This window comes from Magnolia sinica, chromosome 10 (assembly GCF_029962835.1).
Source record: "Magnolia sinica isolate HGM2019 chromosome 10, MsV1, whole genome shotgun sequence".
Classification (NCBI taxonomy): Eukaryota; Viridiplantae; Streptophyta; class Magnoliopsida; order Magnoliales; family Magnoliaceae; genus Magnolia; species Magnolia sinica.
The window spans coordinates 5,776,459-5,802,298 of NC_080582.1; the positions used below are offsets into that span (position 1 = coordinate 5,776,459).

The 25,840-nt window shown below is 35.3% G+C and overlaps 3 protein-coding genes across 3 annotated transcripts in view; 2 read left to right on the plus strand and 1 right to left on the minus strand.

Moving 5' to 3' along the window:
- LOC131257843 (putative disease resistance RPP13-like protein 3) overlaps positions 1-25,840 on the minus strand; it is a 192,468-nt gene that overhangs the window by 21,540 nt on the left and 145,088 nt on the right. The gene's annotated exons all lie outside the window — the stretch shown is intronic.
- Positions 4,529-25,359, plus strand: LOC131257849 (protein COP1 SUPPRESSOR 2-like). The gene is made up of 4 exons (XM_058258764.1): positions 4,529-4,567; positions 5,739-5,853; positions 6,384-6,457; positions 25,238-25,359. Coding segments are annotated over exons 1-4 (270 nt in total). The 5' UTR covers positions 4,529-4,565; the 3' UTR covers positions 25,317-25,359.
- On the plus strand, positions 17,900-21,304 carry LOC131257847 (uncharacterized). Its single transcript, XM_058258761.1, has 4 exons — positions 17,900-18,020; positions 18,732-18,819; positions 20,010-20,110; positions 20,209-21,304. The coding sequence occupies exons 1-4, from the start codon at positions 17,963-17,965 to the stop codon at positions 20,307-20,309; spliced, it is 348 nt and encodes a 115-aa protein (XP_058114744.1). The 5' UTR covers positions 17,900-17,962; the 3' UTR covers positions 20,310-21,304.

A 25,840-nucleotide genomic window follows, 5' to 3' on the forward strand; every position in this document is an offset into this window, starting at 1 on the left:
AGTGCTCTAGAAAATTTGCCTAGATTTTCATAGGAAGCGGCCTCCACCTCCACACCCATATAGGTGAATTCCATCAAGTATATGCAGCAATTGTATATACCACCAAATATATGGCTATGGATTCATTAAGAGTTCTAACAACTCATCCTTCTACGTTGCTGCTCGCACTGTACAACATAGAAAGGGCTCATACAACTCAATGCAATCGTCTACCTCGTGTCTTGTTGTTTACCCATTGAACCTATCTTATGGGATCTCCACTTGTATAGGTTGGGTTGCCGACACTGGTAGCTCATATATTAGACTTAGCCTCATTCCCTTCGATATATCATTGACTAACCTTTTAAATAGTCCTTTAGTCAGAGGATCTGCTAGATTCTTTTTTGACCTCACAAAGTCAATAGATATGACTTCATCACACAACATATGTTTCACTATGTTGTGTTTGAGTCTGCTATGCCTACTCTTTCCATTATATATTTTACTCTTTGCTTTCGCTATACCTGCTTGACAGTCACAATGAATAGATACGGCCAATACAAGCTTTGGCCACAATGGTATATCAGCTAAGAGATTTCTAAGCCACTCGGCTTCTGATCCAGCCTTTTCTAAGCCAATAAACTCGGATTCCATAGTAGACCGAGCGATACATGTCAGCTTGGTAGACTTCCAAGAGACTGCTCCTCCACCTAAAGTGAAGACATCCACTTGTGGATTTTGTCTCATCTGAATCACTAATCCAATTAGCATCAATGTATCCTTCTAATATAGCAAGAAAACCATTATAATATAAACCATAGACTATACTGCCTTTTAGGTATCTCAAAATCCTAGACAAAGCATTCCAATGCTCTTTTCCAAGGTTATGTGTATATCTACTTAGTCTTCCTACTGCAAAAGCTATGTCTAGTCTAGTGCAGTTTGTTAGATACATAAGGCTACCAATTATTCTGAAATACTCCAATTGAGACACACTATTTTTTGTATTCTTCATGAGAGTCACACTATTATTATAAGGAGTACTGACAGGTAAATAGTCAAAATGGTTAAACTTTCTCAATATCTTCTCAATGTAATGAGACTGAGATAATATAATAACACTATTTTTTCTGGTTACTTCAATACTCAAGATTACACTAGCCTCTCCTAAGTCTTTCATGTCAAACTTAAATGACAAGAATTTCTTAGTTGTATTAACTAATTTAATATTAGTTCCAAAAATAAGCATGTCATCAACATAAAGGCATATAATAACATATTAATTTTCAGAAATTTTACTATATACACATCTATCTACATCATTTATATGATAACCATTTGATTTTAAAACACCATCAAATTTTTCATGCCTTGTTTAGGAGCCTGTTTTAAACCATATAATGATTTAATTAGTCTACATACTTTATTTTATTTTCCTAATATCTTATTACCCTCAGGTTATTCCATATATATTTCTTCTTCTAAGTCTCCATTTAGGAAAGTTGACTTAACGTCCATCTGGTGTACCACCAGTTTATATATGGAGGCTATCGCTATTAAGACTCTAATAGTTGTAATTCTAGTTACAGGAGAGTATATATCAAAGTAATCTATTCCTTCTTTTTATTTAAAGCCTTTCGCTACCAACCTAGCCTTAAACTTATCAATAGTCTCATCTGGTTTTAGTTTCTTTCTTAACACCTATTTACAACCTATTGGTTTATTTTCAGGTGGTAGGTCTACAATTTCCCAAGTGTTATTAGATATAATAGATTCTAACTCATCATTTATTACTTCCTTCCAAAAGGTTGCATCTGGAGAGTTAATTGCTTTTATATAGGTTGTAGGATCATCTTCTACTAAGAAAGTGAAAAAACCATCTCCTAGGTTAGTTTCTCTTCTAACCCTAGTACTTTTTCTTGATTGTATCTCTTCTACTACTTTCTCGTAAGCATTTTTACTAGTAGACGCAATATCTGATTCATTGACTTCCTCTATTCCTATAGATTTAGATTTCATAGGGAATACGTTCTCAAAGAACTCTGCATCCCTAGCTTCTATAATTGTATTAGGATCTAGAATATTATCCTTAGTTTTTAAAAATAAAAACCTATAGGCCGCACTGTTTTGTGCATAACCTATAAATACACAGTCAGTCGTTTTAGGACCTAACTTTCTTTTCTTAGTTTCAGGTAATCCTACTTTAACAAGACACCCCCACACTTTAATATATTTGTAACTAGGAACATGATTCTTTCAAAGTTCATATGGTGTTTGTTCAGAAGTTTAGAAGGAATCCTATTTAGAATATAACAAGCAGATAGAATTGCTTCTCCCCACATATTTGAGGGTAAGCCTGAACTATTTAACATAGCATTCATTATCTCTTTTAGAGTTCTATTATTACGTTTTACTATTCCATTCTGTTCTGGTGTATAAGGAGCTGTAGTTTTGTGAACTATTCCATTCTTTTCACATAATTCTCTAAATTGAGATTCATATTCACCTCCTCTATCTGTTGTAAGTCTTTTAATTTTTATATTTAACTGATTTTCAACTTCAATTTTGTATTTAGAAAAAGCATCTAAAGCTTCATCTTTGTTTCTTAATAGATAGACTCTAGTGAACCTAGAGTAATCATCTACAAAAGTTATGTAATATCTTTTTCCACCTCTAGACATGTGATTTTTAAAATCACCTAAGTCACTGTGTATTAACTCTAATAGAACAGATGATCTTTCTATTTATTTAAAGGGTTTTCTAATGAATTTTAATTCGACACATGTTTCACATTTGTTAAATTCTTCATTAGATATATTAGGTAATAAACCTAATCTTTTCATTTTCTTCAAAGAAGCTATATTTACATGAACTAATCTACTATGCCATAGATAAAAAGGTTCAACGATATAAACAGAATTGAATGTCTTCTTATTATTATCGTTGGATACATTTATAATGAATAAACCATCGCTACAGTACCCCTTACCAACAAAGGTTCCATTCTTAGTCATTACAAGCTTATCTGAATCAAATACTAACTTAACATCAGCCTTATTGAGGAGTGAACCAGAGACCGAGTTTCTTCTAATGTCAGGCACATTTAAGACATCATTCAACATTAGAGTCTTTCCAGAAGTAAGTTTCAGAAGTACTTTCCATTTCCCTACAACTGGAGATGTTCTAGCATTACCCATGAGCACCTATTCATCATCTCCTGATACTTAGTAGGAGGTAAACATGCTACGATCCTTGCACGTGTGCCTAGTTGCACCAGTGTCTAGCACCCACTCCAAGTTGTTTACAAGGAAGACTTCTGACACCACAGCTACTATCATGCCAGACTCATTGCCTGTTTCTGTAAGATTAGTTTGCGGCTTATCTTTGTTTCTCTTAAGCCTGTAGGTTTTGACATGATGCCCAGGCTTTCCACAATTGTAGCAGTTTCCTTTTTTTTTGAATTGATTGTTTGCATTATTCTTTTTAAGCCTGCATTCATTTGCATAATATCCAGGTTTGTCACAGTTATGACAGTTGCCCTTTTTCTTATTATTTGTCCGACTTGATTCCACAAGATTCGCCTTTGAATCTATATCATTTTTATTTTCTTCTTGGTCCCTGATTCTATTAGCCTCCTCTATTCGTGTGTGTACGATAGTGGTTTCCAAAGAAATACCGTTCTTTTTATGTTTCATTCTATTCTTATATTCTTTACAGGAGGACGATAACTTTTCTATTAGTACTCCTGACAGAAACACTTCATCCAACTTAATTCCTTCTGTCGATAGTTCATGAACTAGACTTTGAAAATCGTGAATTTGATTTGTGACAGGTTTATCATCTATCATTTAATAATGAAGGAAATTAGCAATTGCATGTTTCTTAGCGCCTGCATCTTTTAATATGTATTTCTTTTCCAAAGCAGTCCATATGTCTTTAGCAGACACGTAAGAAGCATACACGTCATATAGTTCGTTGGATAAAGAGTTTAGAATATAATTTTTATAAATATTTTCATCTGTTACTTCAGTTTGATTTGCTGGATCTATAGTAAATGATTCAGATAAAATGTATAAAACTTTCAGGGTGGTCAGAGCGAACATCAGTTTCTGTTTCCACCGTTTAAAGCATTGTCCAGCAACGGTTCGATTTTGTCTAACTTAGTAGAAGCATTTACTATTACTGTACCCATAGTTTATGTGATACAATAATTCGATTTCAAGATTGTTGGAATATTTGGTTGAATTAAATAGACTATTAAAAATCGAGAACCAAAAAAGGAAAATAAATTTTGAGAAAGAAGAACTCATTGAATTGAGTCGAGGCGTGACTGAGTCACTCGGCTTGAAATCGAATTTGCTCCCTGAAAGGGGCTCAAGCCTAGGCAAAAAGACTATCTTATATACAAGATAGTTTACTATGTCAAATCCGATGTGGGATAAAACCTACAACTTAAAAGTACTACAACTTTTCAAAAATGGAGGAAAATCATCGAAAAATTGAAAATTCAAATTTTAATACTATTTTAAAACAAAATATAACACAGGATACATTCGCTCAAGAAACCGACGATCGAAGATCCTAATATGTAAGATTTCCATTCTTGGGTTGTGTTTGGATGCTCGATTCGGAAAAAAGTTACAATCTTTCTTTTATAAAAAAATCGATTAGGCTGAGCTGAGATGAACTCAATTCAGAAGTAAATTGATCCTCTAGTCAATGCCAAGTTTTTTGAAAGTTGATATTTGATTTGAAGATATTTCTATATTCGAAATCTTTAAGATTTGGGATTTTAAATATCATTACTGCCATCATCACCATCATCATCTTTGTTATCGACCTATCTTACAAACCAATGTGGTGTGTGTGGAGAACATCAGAGCAGTCATAAGGTCGACCCCGAAGTGAAGATCACTTATGAAATAACAACGGACAGTTTGAATTAGATGTGTTAATAGTCTCATTCAGTATAAATGTGTGGCCTGCCTGATGGTGGGAGTCAATGAACTAGCCTGATTTTTGTGCCAGGTGTTCTTGCAACTGGTTATGGCCTTGTGGGTGATTGTTCCTCTATTTTTAGTGTTTTCATTAGCTTTTCCCCTTTTCATAGATGAATCTAGTCATGAAATGCTAATGAGTTGCTTGGTGGTACCATTACAGCTCATGTAGCTTAGGGTGCATTTGGTGAGGCTGAACCTAGAGGAAATGATGAGATTGTGGTGACTTTTCCTTGCATCTATGATGAGGATGTAACTCTCAAATTGCATTTAATTTCTTTCAAATCAAACTTAAAAGTAATGTAATCATATTTTGGAGACTGATTCCTCAGTATTAAAGCAATTTGGTGATTTCCATTTTATGGAACTATTATACAAATCAAATTTCAATGCAATAGAGCATCCTGTCGCAGCTGTATTTTCACAAAGCAGAAGCTAGTCAGTAAAGAAGGATATGCATTCTCATATCTTCCGTAACCCATATTTACACTGCCACTACCTTTATATTAATATTTATTGAGGTTGGCTACATGAATCATCATCATCATATTAATTGAGGTCGGCTACATAAATCCTGTTCTGCGATCCCACTTTATCAGGGGTGATAACTTTTGTTAGACCTTATGTCATCAAGTCTTTTCTTACTACCTCCACCCATGTCCTTTTGGCCCTTGCCCTTGCTCTTTTAGAGCCTTCAACTTGTACTGACTGACTCCTTCAACTTGTATCAACTCCCATATTTCCATGTTTTCTTGTTTATAGGTTGAAGTATGTTTTACAAGAATTGGCAAAGAAAAGGGGCAAGAGTATTGATGAAATTGAGAATGATTTAAAAAGTGCAGAGGATGAATTGTACATCATTCCAGAGCATCTTAAGGTGAGATTGGTGATATTACATCTCCTCATTGTTTTTATTAGAACAGTGCCTTGGGGCTGCTTTCCTTTGACAATGGTTGTATCTGGACTGCTCTAGCCCCCTTTCTTGAGATTGACAGCCCACATAGCCATGTCTATATGGTTTTTGATGGACATGCCTTTAACTGTTTGCTCCACATGCAATCATATCCTGTTGATATTCATATGATTCTGTTATTACTCGAAGGATTGTGTATTCAACCCCTCATACTAAATAGTAATTTAAAAAAATAATTCTTGTAAATCTATCACAGACTAATTTTAGACATTGATGGGATTGTCATTATGCTCATTGTTGATGTCTTCTTCTGTTTTTACTTTTTATTTGTTTTATTTTATTTTATTTATTTTTTGCCGAGCATCTCTTGTTTGCTAAGGTCAGTAATTCTTACTTCAAATTCGCATGTCTTGTTACCAAATCTTGCAGCCATATTTTCTTTGTGGTACCATCCAATCTCTACTGAATCGTGAATTTGACAACTTCTCTTTCAGGTGAAGAGGAGGAACTCAGAAGAAAGTTCTACACAGTGGACTACTGGGATTGCAGAAGTTGAACTCCCTATTGAGTACGACAATCCTGTTATAATTTATTTATTTTTTTTAAGTGAATATTATTAAAAGAAACAAGATTCCAAGGAAAGGGAAAAAAGAAAGAACAAGAAAAAACCTAGAAGAAGAGGAAAAACCTAAAAACAGAAACTAAAGTACAACCCTCAGCCCCACTGCTGACAGAACTAGAAAGAACTAAAGCTATAATACTAACTTCAGCCCCACTGCTGAAAGGAAGAAACCCTATATACAGAAGCAACCAGAAGCTGCAGGGGAACCTAACAGCTAGGGAGCCCAATCCCTGAACAAAACAAGGACTTTCAAGAGCACCCTGATCAAAGAAGAGCTCTGATTCCTGAAACAACGATTGTTCCTTTACACCCACACGGCCCAACACAGCCAACAGAACATCCTCCACTTTCTTTTTCCTAAGGCCCCTCTGTGCTTATTGTGCCACAAGCAGAAAAGGTGTTCGATTGCGATAGGCATAGTCCACGAGATCCCACGATATTCCCGCCATCGTAAGAACACTCCACCAAAAATCCTTAGAATAGGGACAGTGGATAAAGAGATGATCTACTGTTTCCTCTTCCTTAAAAGCACAGCAAACAAACACTTGGAATGGCCATTCCTCTCTTCTTTAAGTTGTTGATTGTCAGAACTTGTTTTCTACCCAGAAGCCAGCCAAAAGCCACCACCTTAGGGGGTACTCTGTAGTGCCAAACTGGACCTGTATGAGAGGAAGTCGAAGGAGTCTGACTCTGAGGTGCTGCTAAGGATCTATACATTGATTGTTTTCTTGATTTCCACAATTCTTTCGTTGCCGGCCTATTTTTAGTAGCGTTAACTGCATATGCAGCCATCGAAAAGAACTAATTAAAACTCTTTCCTAAGGCATTGTAACCCTTTACCGCAACATCTATAAACTTGGGAAACAAATCCGGAGGGGGACTTGTGCTCTTAGGGTACACGACTTTTCTCAGCTACCTAGTACCTACATATTTCCAAATCTATCAAAACATACAATCATGAATTTTAATAGAACTTTAGATGTTCATTATGATTTAAGTGAAGATTACAAACATGCAAGTTGTTTCTGTTGCGAGATTGTTGACTTAACAAAGAGAGCTAAGTACTCACAAACTTTCGAAAGTTATCACACTGACGTTTTGCTTGCTGAATAATTGATGAAAGTATCTGGATTTTTATTCCTTAGGCTATGTGTAACAACCCTAAATTTTAGTACATTATAAAAAAACTAAATTAAATATTTAAAGATTTTATTTTTAAATAAAAAATAAAAACAAGTCAATAGTTGAGTTGGTAGTGAAATTCTTAATTGAGAGAGAGGTTTAAGGATCGATTTTTGAAGTAGTAATAATAAATTTTTTATTAAATATCATAAAAAAATTCAAATTCAGGATAAGGGAGGATGTGCTTATCATATCTTATGAGAATTTTCTTTAAAAGGGATACGGAAGGTTTCTGCATTAAAAAAAAAAATGAGATAGGAAGCCCTAAAGTAAAAGGAAGAGGAAAATCTAAGAAGGCTCGATCAGGTAAGTTTTAATCGTTAGATCTTTTTAACTTTTTATTATGTTATTAATTTCTTCTTGATCTATACAATGGATGGCGTGGATCATCCACACCATCATTGTATAGGTGTGTATAGGCAATTTTAATAAAGTGATGTTTTTATGATTTCGGTCTAATCAGTAATATTTTATGAATAAATTAAATGGATGGAATCTGCTTGTGCTATGATAGATCTGTACGGATCATATGATCCTTAAGGCCAAAATATATAAGGGCCATAATTTTTAGATCAATCTAACAATCAGATAGGCCACATTAGTCAGATCTAAAAGTGTTTAATAAAAGAATCTTAGATTTTTGCGCAAGTGTTGGTATCACTTGGCGTAGAAGGTCGAGATGGGCCATCGGTCTATGTGTGGTTAAATCCACACCATCCATCTAATGTGTAGAGGCAAAACATGATAATACCTCAAGAATCTGAATGATCTGACCATCTGATGGACCACCCGATCAAGTAATTATTATTCAATTTTATAATCTTAAAAAGGAGAAAAAATAGAATAGAAATTTTAATTATTTGATTATTTTGGATCTGGCCACCTAGTATGTTAATCAGAGGTGGGCCCCACCATGTAATAAAAATAGATGAATAATAATATCGTTGATATAATTAATAGGACCTCAGAATTCAAACCAACCCATTACCTCATAAAGTCTATACTACCAAACTCATGTGAGTAACCCAACTTGTCTCATAATTCATTAAAATTAAAATAAATCATTGTGATTGTTTGATTGATTTACTGGTTTAAATATTTTGATATGATAATTGTACGATAAATTTATATGTGAATATTTTAATCAAGACAACTATGCAAAATATGAAAAATATGTATTTACATATCATCCTTCATTCATTGCATTGCAGAATACATGGTTGATCCTAGGGGCCCTCCCTGGAAGAAATGTCGAGCCTGGTAGAGCGTTACCAGATGCGGGCTATGCCCAAGCCTACCGAAAGGTAGAAGCCTACCCAACGGGTGGATGCGGGTTGACGACCTTCAACCCAAGCAGATGGACGATCATCCCATCTGATGCATTCATATATCATTTTACATTCATATCATTGTACATGTATTTATGTATTATTTTAATTGCTATGATTATGAACCATGCTGGGTTATATCACTAAGCCTGGCCAGCTTACATTTTATTGATGGAAAAACCATACAGAGGAGCCATTAGCAGATGATGTGACGCAAGAACCGAAAGGATCTACTGTACCTAAACACGACCTGCCTGAAACATGGCCATACCTATCCAAGGATGAAGTGACGGCATTAGAAAATTTTTAATTATATGTTTTATTTTGTTAGCACGGTTTAATTAACGAATAATGCATACTGACATTTATTTTGAGACTTTGAGCAATTATTTAGATTTATTTCTTTGTAATAATATTAGCATGGAATAAATATCATTATATTATAATGGTATAATAAATGAATGATTTTAAGGTTTATTTTATTTTAAGAGTCATCAAGATTTATATATGTTTAGTTGATTGGTGCTAAGTATTATGCATGTGTGATTGAGATTATGATGGACCTTATATTGAATATAATTAGCATCTCTGATTAAACTGATTAATGAATTAAATTAGTACACTTTGTGTACGAGTTACGAAGTGAAACTCGGGTCTGAGGGTGCACACTCTGTACCCGGATTTCGGGGCATGACAGAATGGTATCAAAGAGAGATCTTTTCTAAAACTTAGAGTGACCTGTAGGTTATGTACCCCATTAAATTTCACAAATTTTAGACCCTTGAAATTAGAAATGTTTCATTAAGATATCCCTCTTGATTGATGTATGGATTGATGAACTGAGAAACTTAAAACTAAGTTCCTATTAATTTTTGTTAAACTTAGAAATAAGAATTTAGATTCCCCATACTCTTATTTGAATATAATTTAGATTAAGATGGATTAATATAACGAAAATGAATTTTAAAGATATTTTAATTCACAAAATTCTGCTGGACAGCAATGGGCAGCAAGAATTATTCAACTTGTAAAATTCATAAGTATAAAAGTACTATTCCGATTGAGGCGATTCAAAAGCCTGATCGAAGATAAACAAGTCTAAATTAAGATAAAAATAATAATAAAATTTGGATCTCATAGTAACTATACTGTTCTAGTGAATTAGTATACGCTGGTCATAAATCATCAAATTCTGGATAGGTCTGACTGTAGGAATTCTAAAAAATTTTATAATTGAAATTTTTAGATAAGATTTTACAAAGACATAGTAAACTTATAATAAGATATCCAGAAAAAAAATTTGAATCTAATCTGAAATTTTAAACTATAATAAAATATGATATAAACATCAGTCATCAAACCGAAATTCAATCTGCCCATACTGGCTTTATATAGATTTAATTAACAGAAATTTTCATTTTGATAATTACCTTTGGTTAAATAAATATTTTTATTTGAAGTATTTTATTTAAAGAAAAAAAATATATTAAGTATAAAATAAAATAAAATAAAATAACCATAATCTCTATTAAAATTTAAAAATTCCTTCTTATAAGATCATAAGTCCATATTTGGTGGAAAAAAAATTTACTTAAAAAAAATAGAAAAAAAAAATATTTAAATATCAAACTCATTAGAACTTTTTTCAAGTATAGGACAATGTCTTCCCTAAATTTCAAGGTATGGTTAAATTATTTCTAATTTTCTAATAAATTTCAACATTATAGAGTGAAAATCTAAACCAGTTTAGTATCCCTGATCAAACTAGATAAAATTATCATTCAAAATAATTCCTAAATATATTTTTTAGTCATATAAATACCCCTAAACAACTCCATAAAATTTTATGATGATTCGAGTTGTAGAGAAATTATAAACATTTAAACACTAGACTGTAAATAATAGAAACGATTGTTGGACAACATAATTTTTCACCCTTAGCAGCGATAAAAACCATAGTAAAAGTAATAATTTTAATCTGTTTTTTCTTTTCTTTTTTTCATTATATAATTAATGACATTCCAAATTTCAAGTCATTCTAACTTTTGATTCAAATGTTAAAATTTTGTAAATAACATTGTGTATGTGAGTCCAAATTTAAAATATTCCGTTGATTATTTTGAGATATGTAATATATAAGATCATTGATTGTTATGATATTTGAAACTTAAAAACCCAACTTAAGACCCCATAATATTTAAAAATAAAAATAAATTTACTCCTTATATTTTGTTAAATAATGAAAATCACCTAATTTGAAAAACTCATAACTAATTAAGTACGAGTCCAATTAAGGTAATTCAAAGGCTACATCATAGATTAATAAATCGAGTTCAAAAGAAAATGATTACGAAAATAAAATTTTAATTTGTTTTTTAAAAACTAAAATTTATTTTTAACTGGAAAAAAAAATGTTTATTTATAGACAACCTTCACTGTCTGAATTTTTGAATCTTCAATAAACCATAGTTTTTGACAAAATTTTACATATTTATAAATTCACTATTACAAAAACTAAAAGACCAATCCAGTGTATAAAACCATCTATTACATAAGTGTGACCAATGCCATTAAAAGCAAAAATAAAAAATAAAAATAAAAATTGAAATGTTAGTTTATAAATATCGAGGACGAGATTTTATTTTAAGGGGGGTAGAATGTAACAACCCTAAATTTTAGTATATTATAAAAAAACTAAATTAAATATTTAAAGATTTTATTTTTAAATAAAAAATAAAAACAAGTCAATAGTTGAGTTGGTAGTGAAATTCTTAATTGAGAGAGAGGTTTAAAGATCGATTCTTGAAGTAGTAATAATAAATTTTTTATTAAATATCATAAAAAAATTCAAATTCAGGATAAGGGAGGATGTGCTTATCATATCTTATGAGAATTTTCTTTAAAAGGGATAAAAAAGGAGATAGGAAGCCCTAAAGTAAAAGGAAGAGGAAAATCTAAGAAGGTTCGATCAGGTAAGTTTTAATCGTTAGATCTTTTTAACTTTTTATTATGTTATTAATTTCTTCTTGATCTATACAATGGATGGCGTGGATCATCCACACCATCATTGTATAAGTGTGTATAGGCAATTTTAATAAAGTGATGTTTTTATGATTTCGGTCTAATTAGTAATATTTTAGGAATAAATTAAATGGATGGAATCTGCTTGTGCTATGATAGATCTGTACGGATCATATGATTCTTATGGCCAAAATATACAAGGGCCATAATTTTTAGATCAATCTAACAATCAGATAAGCCACATTAGTCAGATCTAAAAGTGTTTAATAAAAGAATCTTATATTTTTGCGCAAGTGTTGGTATCACTTGGCGTAGAAGGTCGAGATGCGTCATCAGTGTATGTGTGGTTAGATCCACACCATCCATCTAATGTGTAGAGGCAAAACATGATAATACCTCAAGAATCTGAATGATCTGACCATCCGATGGACCACCCCGATCAAGTAATTATTATTCAATTTTATAATTTTAAAAAGAAAAAAAAAATAGAATAGAAATTTTAATTATTTGATTATTTTGGATCTGGCCACCTAGGATGTTAATCAGAGGTGGGCCCCACCATGTAATAAAAACATATGAATAATAATGTTGTTGATATAACTGATAGGATTTCTGAATTCAAACCAACATAATTACCCTGTGGATTCTACACTACCAAACTCAGGTGAGTAACCCAACTTGTCTCATAATTCATTAAAATTAAAATAAATCATTGTGATTGTTTGATTGATTTACTGGTTTAAATATTTTGATATGATAATTGTATGATAAATTTATATGTGAATATTTTAATCAAGACAACTATGCCAAATATGAAAAATATGCATTTACATATCATCCTTCATTCATTGCATTGCATAATGCATGGTCGATCCTAGGGGCCCTCCCTGGAAGAAATGTCGATCCTGGTAGAGCGTTACCAGATGCGGGCTATGCCCAAGCCTACCGAAAGGTGGAAGCCTACCCAACGGGTGGATGCGGGTTGACGACCTCCAACCCAAGCAGATGGACGATCATCCCATCTGATGCATTCATATATCATTTTACATTCATATCATTGTACATGTATTTATGTATTATTTTAATTGCTATGATTATGAACCATGTTGGGTTATATCACTAAGCCTGGCCAGCTTACATTTTATTGATGGAAAAACCGTACAGAGGAGCCATTATCAGATGATGTGACGCAAGAATCGAAAGGATCTACTGTACCTAAACACGACCTGCCTGAAACATGGCCATACCTATCCAAGGATGAAGTGGCGGCATTAGAAAATTTTTAATTATATGTTTTATTTTGTTAGCACGGTTTAATTAACGAATAATGCATACTGACATTTATTTTGAGACTTTGAGCAATTATTTAGATTTATTTCTTTGTAATAATGTTAGCATGGAATAAATATCATTATATTATAATGGTATAATAAATGAATGATTTTAAGGTTTATTTTATTTTAAGAGTCATCAAGATTTATATATGTTTAGTTGATTGGTGCTAAGTATTATACATGTGTGATTGAGATTATGATGGACCTTATATTGAATATAATTAGCATCTCTGATAAAACTGATTAATGAATTAAATTAGTACAAAACTCAGGTTTGAGGGTGCACACTCTGTACTCGGATTTCGGGGCGTGACACTATGCACCCAAGTAAAAGAACATGAACAAGCCTTCATGGGTGGAACTTGGTTTTAAGTAGTTAGTTGTCCCTAGATATCATTAAACTGTTGAAAGCAGCCACCGCATTTGCTACTTCTGAGCTTTGAATCTAAGAACTGGTCGTCAAAATTATTTAGATTTTTCATAGGTGTCTCCAGTTCAATGGTAGAACACGCACAAGTCTTCCTATGCATTGGTATGTGTTGACAGCTTAAAATTTTGCAACATATCTTACTTTGTCGCAAGGATATTCTTGACATTTAGTCCCTTGATCAATTCGTAAAAACCAGTTGTACTGATTGAATGTTTTAAGTAAAGTGCATATGACATTATTTGGACATTTTGGAGAATTCAATGAACTTCAGAAAATGTGATATACTCATGGAATTTCCTGGATATATTTTGGGCAAACCTGCCTTTATGTAAGAAATAAGTTTTTGAGAGAGTATTAAATGTTCGAACAATTCATTGACTCTATCAAACTTGATGTCGATAGCTCAATTGGAAACCGGCTGGTATGTATGGTGTTTTTAGTGGCAATGGAGATGTAGTTGAGCTTTTCCTTCTGCTCTAATTAGGCTCAAATACTCGAATAACGCCAAGCCAGGGTGAGAAAACAAAGAAGGTTTGAAGATTTTGAAGTCATCCTTGTCTTGGATCCTTGTTGAGGGATGTTGTATCGTGGGCATGAAAGAAAAATGTGGTGTTGGGGATTAGGTGTGCCATCAGTGACTTGTTTGAGTGCTACCGGAGTTGAGTTTGGCGATATTTAACATTTTGAAAAAAAGTAAATTGATAAGTCTTTTAAAAATTTGTGATTAAAAAATAAATAAATAAATTCAGAACTCGGGGGAAAAAAAAGACTGTTTGAAAATTTTTTAGAAAAAAAAATGAGATTTTGAAAAAAATAAAATTGAAAAGGTTTTTAAAAATATGATTTTGAAAAACAAAGTTATATTATTTTAAAAAGAAATAATGTTTCAAAAAAATTGAGATTTTGAAAAGAATTGAGTGAGACCAAATTTGGGATGAAAGTTGTTTCTAGCATGGACTGGGTGGTATGTTATTTGGTTGTGTTCAATGGAAAAAATAAGGTTACTGAATTTCATGTTCATGATACATGCAAAATGAGTTTCCTTTCACTACAACTACTTGTATCATTTGGATGGGCAGGGTATACATGTGGATTGCATAGTTGTTGTTCTTATTTGCTATTTTGGGGGCATGCTCCATTATCAATAGGTTTACCTGCATAGCCGGTGAGCTGTTTGGTCTCCTTATCGCGATACTCTTCATGCAACAGGATATAAAAATAAGGATTTTAATGCTTATTTTGGCAGGCTTCATGTATTATGATGTCTTTTAAGAAGACCCATAAACTAATTCTTTCAAATATATTGATGACTATTTTCTATCATTGATGGCACTTGGATAACTTCTAAATTCAGCTAAAACAGGGTTGTTGAGTTCTTATTGTTCTTTTCCACCATCATTTGAGATTTTCAATCAAGCCAAAATATATTGATCCTTACTCTTGCTCGGGTGGTAGACTCTCAGGAGTTTTAATACCCAGTCAAGGGTTTGAGTATCCATAGGTGGTGAAATCCCACTATGGCGTGAGAGTGTGGGGGTGTGTGTGCATGTGTAAAAAAAATAAAAAAATAAAATAAAAATAAAAATAAAATAAACAAAAAAGCCAATATGAGAACATGTTAGAAAAATCTGATCCTTCAAGCAATTATCTTATTGAAATGTATCTTTTGTGTCAGTACATTATTATGAGATGTAAGCCATTACTCTTTTCATAAACTCGACCTTATCATTAATTCATGGATTGGCTGCTATATAGGTTCTTGTGGATTAGTTGTGTATACCCAAACGAGAAAATCAAAATTTAATAGAATTCATACCTTCATGGAGGTTTTCCAATGGAATGTTTGCTTTGGTCCTGTCATTTGGACTTCTTCTAATCAAAGCAATAAGAAGTCAAAAAGCACAATCATAGTGATATGGGGCTGGTAAGTATAACTACTAGATTTGAGCATATTTTTTGAACTTGAGAGAGTCCCTTGATAATATACAAGAGATGTTCATAACTAATGCATGTTTGACACACTTAAATGATAAGATGGCAATGCTGCCATACTTCAATTTTGGCTATTTACTACATATGTTGTTCAGTTTCCTATTCAGGCCAACCAAGCATCCAAACACACCCAAAATTATATTTACTCTAGTTTCGTTTTTAGGCCAATCTTTTGAATTTTGTGAATGGGATTATTATTAAACAATCATGTGAATTTTTTTTTGCATGACTGTCAGTTGTAATAGGTTTTGTTTTTTTTTTTTTTTTTTTTTTTTTTAAAAAAAAAACAAAGCTAATCTTTTGAATTTTGTGAATGGGATTATTATTAAACAATCATGTGAATTTTTTTTTTTGCATGACTGTCAGGTGTAAAAAAAAAAAAAAAAAAAAAAAAAAAAAAAAACCAAACCAAAACGAAGCAGATGCTGTGGAAATTTTAGCGACGGACCACATCCGTCGCTAATTTCTGTAAATTCGTCCCTGAATTTTAGAACGAAACGAATATTTAATGTTTATGACACAGAAAACAGTGACAGATCATGTCGACGGATCTGGTCCGTCTCAATTTCACAATTTTGGCACGGCGTGCCCCAAATTGCTAGGTGAACCTTTTGGCAGAATAGATGGGTTTCCATTCCATAGTGTTTGGGGGTGGTAGGGATCACATAACAAAATTTCACTTTGAACTCTTGGCACCCAAATCAATACTCAGAACAATTTAGGTTTGGCTTGAAGCACTTCGCTACATCCAAACACAACAAAAATGTTTCGAGGAAATGCATTTCTTGTTACATTCATATAAAAATGTGTATAAAAATGTGGTATAAGCAATCCTGGTCTTTTTGATACAATTATTTGTGTATCATAGATTACATTCCTCTTTAAATTGTGCATTTCATTCCATCCCTAGTTCTCTAGGTTTGAATGGTGATGTAGAACCAGTGCCACTGGCGCTGCCTTTAGTAGAACCAGCATATAGTAATGCTGCACCACCAAGAGCTGGATAGCCAACAAACCTTGTGAAGTTTTTGCCATGTTGCCCATCTATGATGGGACCTTCGAGATGAACAGTCTGGATGATCACAAGGCTGTGGGCAGAAGTGGCAAGCTTCTATACAACCGGAGAATATAAAAGAAACTCCAATTCTATAGAAGTAAATCTCTCTAAAGATCTGTCAAAATTAAGGGTGAAAAAATCTCTCAAAAAATCTACTCCAATTCTAAGCTCCCATGTGTCACATGCCCAACAAATGGAGGGTCCACATGTTCAGTGTCCAGGTGTTGACATATATGTTCCAGACTTTTAAGTGACAATACACCAAAATTACTGTTCAGGAACGGCTATAGTTTTGGTTCAGAAACGGTTTTAAGCGCTTTCTAATTCAAAACGGTTTGGAACCGTACGCGAGTACAGAGATAGAGAACACTTCATTAAGATCAGGCCCACCATGATGTTGGAGGCCTTGTTAAAAACAGATTTAGTAAGAGAGCATGCGTCCGAAAAACCCCCAAACCCCAAAAAACCCCCAAATTCCAGAAACCCTAACCCCATCCGCCTCAATCCCTCCCATTCCAGAAACCCCGATGAGCACCCTACCCCGCCAAATCGCCACTCCATCCACCCTTCTTCGCTGCATCAAGTCCAAAATCCTGTCATTCGCCCCAGCGATTGGAAAGTGGTTTCTCGAAAAAATCCGAAACCCGCATTTTCAGCTACCCTTTCCACCTATTTCTCCTTATTCATCGGCAACACCTACAATGCGGAGATAGCAGACATCTACATACCCTGGATCCCCACCTTCAGGAGACCTCACAACTACGCCTTCATCCGTTTCCTGTACGAAGATGACGTGCGTGCGACTATGGGTTTCCTTGATGGGAAGATGGTGGACGGAAGGATTTGGGGAATCTCCTGGGCTAAACCCAGGGTTCCTCCCTGTCCCACCAGATCAGAGCCCCTCATCGAAGATTCCAACTCAAGGGCATCTCCTGCTCAAACATTGAGTGCCGGCTGCTCCTTTGTTGATGTAGCCAAAAGCCCTACCAGATCTGCATCCGGACCCACCAATCTGCCCAAGTCTCCAACCAGAAGCCGCGCATCTGCATGCAGATTCTAAGGAGGTCCGAGAAAAGCTACGAGATCTGAGCCTCGCCTTGGTGGGGTATGCCTCCAAAAGTGACCTGTCCATCAGCCATTTGGTTAAATGCCTCAATGACTCAAGGTATATCTCCTCTGCCATAGACATCATCCGCACTGGGGAGGATCAGTTTCTCTTGGTCTTGAAGACTAGGATGGAACTGATCTCCTTCTTTACTGATACTATCCTGCATTCCAGTATGGGATTTGATAGGGTTGATGTATGGTCCCCTGCCCTCGCCCAAGCCCATCAAGGTGTTTGGATTCGCTTCTTAGGGATCCCCCCTCATGCTCCCTTCCGTCTTTTCAGCATTAGGGAACTCATTCGTTGTGCTTCAGTGTTATAATCAGGACAATCTACGTTGGATCATTGATGATGGTTTTGTACGTCACATGTCTAGTCACCAAAACATTGTACATCAGCATGTCTGCCATTAGAGTTCTTTTTTCCCTGGAATTTGTTGTAAAGATGCCATCTTTTCATGTTTTTCTTTGATTTGTCTGTGGTGATGATTTTCCACATCTGAACTTTATGGCCCAGTTTGTCAGAATGTCTCCATGTTTAAAAGGTGATACTATGAAAAAGTTCATGGTTAAGAAGGGCCTGTTCGTGATAAGTGGGTCTTTGGCCAGTTTCTTTTTATGTCCAATCTTGCATTTAAGCATGTAGCAAGCTGGTTGTGTGCATGTGTATGCAAAATCATCATGCCATTATTTTTAGTCTGAATGCATAGATTAAGTTGAATGTGATTAATCTTCAAGGTGGTATGTTACACTTTAGCTTTGTTGAATGTAGGATGGCCATTTAAGAGTTTTCACGTGGCTAGTATGGAAGTCCTTGATCAGCCTGATGCCCATGCCTCTGTGAAAGATTTAGATTTCAGGTACATGAAAATATTTGTAAATGTCTGGAAAATGTTTGTATATGTTTATCATCATGTGACAAAAGCATTCTTTAGAATGATTAGCAATCCAAGGTGAGGCATGTCAAATAGATATTTCAAGTTGATGATTAGATCTATTTTTATCTGCTTTTACTGCCATTCTTTTGTTAGTACTTTCAGGTACAAGCAATAAGTTACTCTCCATTTTATAGAATTCGGAACTTACTCTCCATTTTATAGAACTTGAAATCGTTATAGAATTTTGCACCTTTCAAAGTAGAATATGGCACAAGCGCAAAAGAGTCGAGCTTTCCATCAATATGTGTCAATATGGCACAAGTGCGAAAGAGTCAAGCTTTCCATCAGTGGGCCACACTCATTCTATCTCATGAACCAAAACTATGTTTATTTCACTCCACAGGTGGGCCACAATATGTAAAACAAAATGGATGACTACAAAAAAAATTCATTTTAACCAACCATTTTGTTTAGTACATTGTCACCTGCCAGAGGAGTGAAATGGCCTGATTTTTTTTTAAAAAAAAAAATTGAGCCGGAAGATCTAAATCGGGTCAGGATACTACTGAGAATGTGATGGATACTGCTGAGAATGTGCCATGTGTGTGCGAGAGACCTAGGGCATTCCTCAGGTGGGCCTGCCATGTATGTGCCATGTGTGTGTGAGAGACCTAGGGCATTCCTCCCATGTGTGTGCGAGAGACCTAGGGCATTCCTCAGGTGGGCCTGCCATGTATGTGCCATGTGTGTGCGAGAGACCTAGGGCATTCCTCCCATGTGTGTGCGAGAGACCTAGGGCATTCCTCAGGTGGGCCTGCCATGTATGTGCCATGTGTGTGCGAGAGACCTAGGGCATTCCTCAGGTGGGCCTGCCATGTTTGTGCCAAAGCCCAAATTTCAGGTATGAATGGTCATCAGATGGGCCACGTGTACAAAGAAAGGATGGTTAGGAGAACTGATCAGTGGTCCACACTTGATGACTGGATTGGTCTGATTTTCAGGTGATAGAAGATATGGTAGGTCCAGCACCTCTTGAGGAATCACTTGGATCTGTCACCCATGGTACATTTTAGGAAGTTGGATTGAGATCCTACTTTCATGGGTTGCCATAGGAGCACTTAAAAGCATTGCACTTAATGGAGACAGTTTCTAAATAATTATGTTTGTTCTAGGGCTGATGAATGGAATGTCAACAAATGGGCATGGGAAGGGGCATTAAAAGTAATCAGCAGAGGGGAGGAGTGCATTATCAAGCTTGAAGATAAGACCACAGGTTCAATAATCTTTTAGTTACAATTAAGAGGAAAAGAAATTGATGCAGTCTTAGACAATACCATTATTTCTATTGAGCACATGGAATGTTTTAAGCAGGAGAGCTTTATGCTCGAGCATTTCTGAGAAATGGGGAGCCACATCCGGAGGAGCCTGTGATTGACAGCAGCAGGTTTGGTTCCGTTTGTTATTGGAACTAGGGTTAGTCTATGATATCTCAATACTCAGTCAGATGGGAAAATTACAGTTTCCTCAATTATGTGTTTGCCTTAAGTTCAAATTACTGATATTGTAATAGGGTATGAGTTTTCATCTCTGGTTACTTTGATGCTGCTTTTGTATTTGGTTACAATCCACCTCAGGTTGGTTTGTCATTTGCAAATGGCATACGTGTTTGTTGATTGAAATGGTCTCTTGTACGATTCTAGTATACTTTTCAAGAGATTAGACAAAGAAATTAGTGTTGTCCTTGTTTTGTATTCACATTTGGTATGAGTTGAGTCATTGATTTAATACATTATGAATGAAGTTTACATTGGTTTCTTTCACAAACAAATTGAATGAATTTTTAGTAGATTTAAATTCATAACATCACTGGTATAGTTTGGATTCATGCCGACTTTTTTAGCAGCTGTTGTTTTTCTTTTTTAAATCAAGTTTTTCACAGTTGCATGTACTACAGAATTCAGAACTACTAGTGATCCTTCAAAGTATGATAGTTAAGGAGTAACTTCTATTTCCTGATTTGATATACATGAATGCTAAATGCACTGTAGGAGATATGGATGGTCTTGACTGATATACATGAATGCTAAATGCACCATTTAAGAAACAGTGAATAGCATATGTACAACTATGCTATTTTGAAGGATAACAAAAGTCACATCCTTTATTTATTTTTTTATTTGAATGCAATAGTTGTGATTTTGTACATTCACTTGATTGAATCTGAAATGGATTTTTGTCTTTTTCAGTCTTGATGCACATGGTGTTTCAAAAGGTTGTGCTGTTAACAATTACAATCAATTTACTTATTTTCATTTCCTTGTTTCATAGATTGTTGTTCACAAGAGTAGCCGAAGAGGGACACACTTTCGACGTGCCGGGCCTCGCCAAAAGGTGTTGTTTATCCCAACATGCATGTAGTTGGAAACCCTGAAACATCATATAAACGTTACTCACTTCGCCAAAAGGTGTATTTGTCGATTTACTGGATGTCTTTCTGCTGTAGCTATTCTCCCAAGTGAGACCCTTTTTTTTTTTCTGCTGTTTGTTGATTTACTGGATGTCTTTCTGCTGTTTGTCGATTTACTGCACCTACCAAGTCAGTTTACTTTGCCCCCAAACTTTGTAATGCCATTTTGTTAGATCTATCTTACGGGTGAAACTATGAAAAAGATTGTGCTGAGGCTACAATGCCAGAGCTGCAAACATGTCTCCCAACACCCAATTTAGGTTGGTTTCTCAGATTTATTATATATATATATATATATTTTTTTTTTTTTGTTTGATGCAAGCATTCAACATTCCATGCTGGGCGTCACTTTAGGTGGTCCCCACATTGTAAAGATTTTATTAGACTTTTGGCATGCAACTAGATGATTAAAAAGGATTTAATCTCTTCATGGTATTTCATTAGCTCACAATTCTTGGTTGATACCCATGCTCAAAAAGGTTTGAAAAATAGAACTGGTTAACCAAGCCGAGCCAACTTTCAGGAAGGATTTCATGGATTGAAGCTCAGCTTTGATCCACGCGATGTCGTCTTCAACTCCAGAGAGGAGCTGCACTTCTTGTGAGAGTTGCTTCGCCAATTTTCCAAGAAAGAAGGAAACAACAGCCTCAGCCATGCCTGCAAAAATTCCCTTGTTTTCTTCTTCTCCTCTCTTCTTCTATCTATGAAGAGAGAGAGAGAGAGAGAGAGAGAGAGAGAGAGAGAGAGAGAGAGAGAGAGAGTGCTCTTAATGCCCACCAGTCTAGCAATTTATAATTTCATATGCTTTGGGACCTCCAAAGAATCCTATACTTTCGATGCTGCTACTTCAATAATAGATGTTATGCTTGGACCATCTCTACTCCACGCGTTGCCACCGATGTGTTGATTTAGATTTTAAACCACTCATTGGTAATACTCATCATGAATGGGCCACTGCTAGCCAGTTATACCTTCTTCTTCTTCTTCCTCCTCTCTCTCCCTCTCTCTCTCTCTCTCTCTCTCTCTCTTCCAGAATAGTGGGAGCACATCACCTGAAAATTTATTAAATTGAAAAACTCAATGAACAATCATCTGGATGGGTGAGACAAAAATAACAGGGCCTCACCTATCATATAATCCACACGAAACAAATTTACAAAAGGAAGAGACCAAGCCCAAGGTGGTGACAAAAAGAATATGCTGCCTCACCGTTGGCCAACCAGTCATACCTGTTATATATGACCACACCCATCAAATAAAATGATGATTTCCATGTTTTTTTTGTTTTTTTTTTGGGATAACAAATATAAGGTATGTTGGTATTATTTCTCAAAATTGCAACACATACTATCATCATCTATTTAGTTGGTGTATGGTGATGTTACACATGTATGTATATTGTATGTTGGTTGTTATTAGGCTTCTAACATTTAATTAGAATCATCCAAGACCATAATGTCATCAGCCACGTTCTGTGCATCCATGGAAACCCCATCCAGTCCTCTTCTTGAAAGTCCTGTGCAGTAGAGGCCATGTTCTCCCTTCCAATGATTTCCATGATTTTTTATTTTTTTATTTTTTTTTAAGGATAAGACTTTTCATTGATCATAGGTAATTACAACTGAGATTCGGGCCGGACCGCGAACAAAAAGAGACAAGGACCCGCCTATCGTAAAAAGAACTATCTCACTCTCAGGTTATCCAATCCCACTTTGTCATTGGGGATACAAGGAAGATCCGCCTGGGAGTTGAGAAATAAACTAAATTGAGAGCCACTACCAAGCTTTGTGAGGCTATCAGCAACCGCATTCGCCTCCATAGGGGTGTGGGAAATGGAAACATCGAAGACACCCCTGAGGTCGATGTTACCCCCGAGGCTAACATCCAATGTTTTCCATGTTACCTGTGAACTATTAATGATGTAGGAAGGACGTGATAAGGTCGATCACCGTCTTCCTCGTGGATAACTACTCCAAATCCCCGGAGTTCTCTGGATTCCTCACAGAGTTTCCTTGAATCCATGAGGTAAAAAAATAGAATTAATTTCTAATAAATTCGAAAATAAATTGATTGATGAATAAAAAAAAGAAATTATAATCTTTAAAATAGTGAGCTCAAACCTAGGATAAAGTTTTAGACTTAAAACTCCCTAAAACGTGACTTACTATAAATAGTAAACTTATTATTTATAGAAGGTCATCATTCCTACTAGACTTCATGGTTTTTGGCCAAAAATAGTAAGTGTTTAATTTGGTCTAAGCACATTATTCTCTTAATTTTTCTAAGCCCTTTTCATGTTGGGCACGACTCCTACAACTCAAAGGATGAATGAATTAAAACTTACTATTTATAATAAAAATGAAAATAAAATGGACTTTTGACCATCAATCTGATGGAATCTCGCAAATCTAGTGTGGGTCAGGCAACCTTATGTAGTGGGGTTGATTGGCTAAAGTAGCTTCTCCTACCCAAAATCATATATGATATGTCGAAAAACTCATTTCGGTTTGTGAGATACAATTGTTTTGAGGTTCAGACGGTCCTGATCACTTCTTCCTATGATCCAGCCTTCTTTGGTCCATCTTTGCCATAAATGTGTGTGCAACCCGCTTTACATCAATTAGTGGGCCTTGGTCCAATTTGTTTCTGTCTTCAGGTCACCAATTGAACGATTAGGAGTTTCTGATCTGTTCTATTTGTTTGGATGTTGTGACCCACTCTACATTAATTAGTGGGCCTTGGTCAATTTTGTTTTTGTCTTCATGTCACCAATTGAACGATTAGGAGTTTCCGATTTGTTCTATTTGTTTGGATGTTGTGACCCACTCTAGATAAATTAGTGGGCCTTGGTCCATTTTGTTTATGTCTTCAGGTCACCAATTGAACGATTGGTGTTTCCGATTTGTTTTATTTGTTTGGATGTTGCGACCCCCTCTACATCAATTAGTGGGCTTTGGTCCATATTGTTTCTGTCTTCAGGTCACCAATTGAACAGTCAGAAGTTTCTGATTTGTTCATTTTGTTTGGGTGTGGCCCATCCACACTTCATGAACGGTAAGTGGTCACCAATGTTGAGATGATCATGTTGTTGGTTTTGACGCATACTGCAGTTTGGAAGATCCAAGCTGTATAATATTTGCCCTTTTCTTGGTTAATTGTGATATGTTGTTGCATTGTCTTTCTCAACTATTTAGACCATTGAACCATGAGCCGTTCTTGCTCCACGACCCAAGCATTGCATAATACCATATTTTAGTTGGTAAGCTGGCCTGCGACCCAAGACCTCAATTGATTTTATTATAAAAAAAACATAGGGATTAACAAAAAGAAGAAAGAAACACAAAAGAAAAGGACATGTTTTGGCTTATGTAAACAAGATTAGTTCAAATGAGCTAGGTATACATGAATTATTTATTCTATTTGAAGGTTAAGGCTGGCACAACATCACAGGTTAATCAATCACTGGTGAGGTTATGCTATTTGACTGCACAACTTGTGGGTCGTAACTCACACTAATCCTGCATGTCATGTCGAATGGGGCCCATGTGGCTTCATTTCAGGTTATCAGGACCATCCATCCTGTTGGCAGTATCGTTGATCAACCATATCACAGAGTTCAGATAAATTATAATCTGGGCTGATGCAGGCCGCATCAGTGCTGAAATTTGATTGAGTCCAAATAAGCTCTCGGCCGTCATCATAATCTCCATTCACTATCTTCATCACAGGCCTTAACCAACCTTCCTACCCTTAAGCCTTTCCATCATCCTCTTTTCAAGCCCCCTTCAATCATAATCAAAGTTCCCTACTTACAGGCCATCTCTGGCATCCACACCACATAGTTGAACCATTTAGGTTTGCTTTCCATCATAATTAACTGAGTCTCACTCGTATGCTGATTTTGTTTGCCTTCGTTCTTCATTCTTTCCTCAGATTTTCGCATGCATCCATCTCGATGACGATGATGCTTATCTCAACATATGGTGAGTCTCAATCTGCCCTACATTCCTAGTCAAGCAACCGTCTTGTATTTATTTATTTATTTTCATAAATTCCATCAGCATGTTGCGATTTCACAGCACTCTAGAGGAAATCTTCACTTCATTTGAAATATACTCATCAATCTCTCCGTCTTTTTGAAACAATACTTGTAGAAATAGAATGAATTGTGTTAAAGAATCTCCTGAAATTGTATTTTAACTAAAACCCTTTTCTCTTTAACCATTCATACTAAAGCTGACCGCGTTCCGAATTCTTGCAGAGGACCATCAGATCAACAAAAATGGCCTAACTGCTGCCAGAGTAAAGGTCGATCGGGCCAACTCAATGGTCTGATGGACAGTGATCCGTATATCAAATTAGATGAATTGTGTAATCGCACGACTCAGCTCTGTGGCCCACAGGTCAATGGGATGCTCTGCTTGTAGATGATTTGGCCTCAAAACCAGGCCAATCCATTCAACTAGGGTTCATGTGTGGATTTAAAACGATCTGTTGGTAAGCATCCAATGGTTTCCTACACGCTCAATGAAGGAA

Coding starts and splice junctions, on each gene's coding strand:
- LOC131257847 (XM_058258761.1), top strand. CDS start 17,963: ATGCCTCCAAAAGTGACCTGTCCATCAGCCATTTGGTTAAATGCCTCA. Junction 18,820..20,009: donor GTGAAAGATTTAGATTTCAG/GTACATGAAAAT, acceptor TGTTTGTTCTAG/GGCTGATGAATGGAATGTCA. Junction 20,111..20,208: donor GCTTGAAGATAAGACCACAG/GTTCAATAATCT, acceptor TGTTTTAAGCAG/GAGAGCTTTATGCTCGAGCA.
- LOC131257849 (XM_058258764.1), top strand. Junction 5,854..6,383: donor TCATTCCAGAGCATCTTAAG/GTGAGATTGGTG, acceptor CTTCTCTTTCAG/GTGAAGAGGAGGAACTCAGA. Junction 6,458..25,237: donor GAAGTTGAACTCCCTATTGA/GTACGACAATCC, acceptor TTCTTTCCTCAG/ATTTTCGCATGCATCCATCT.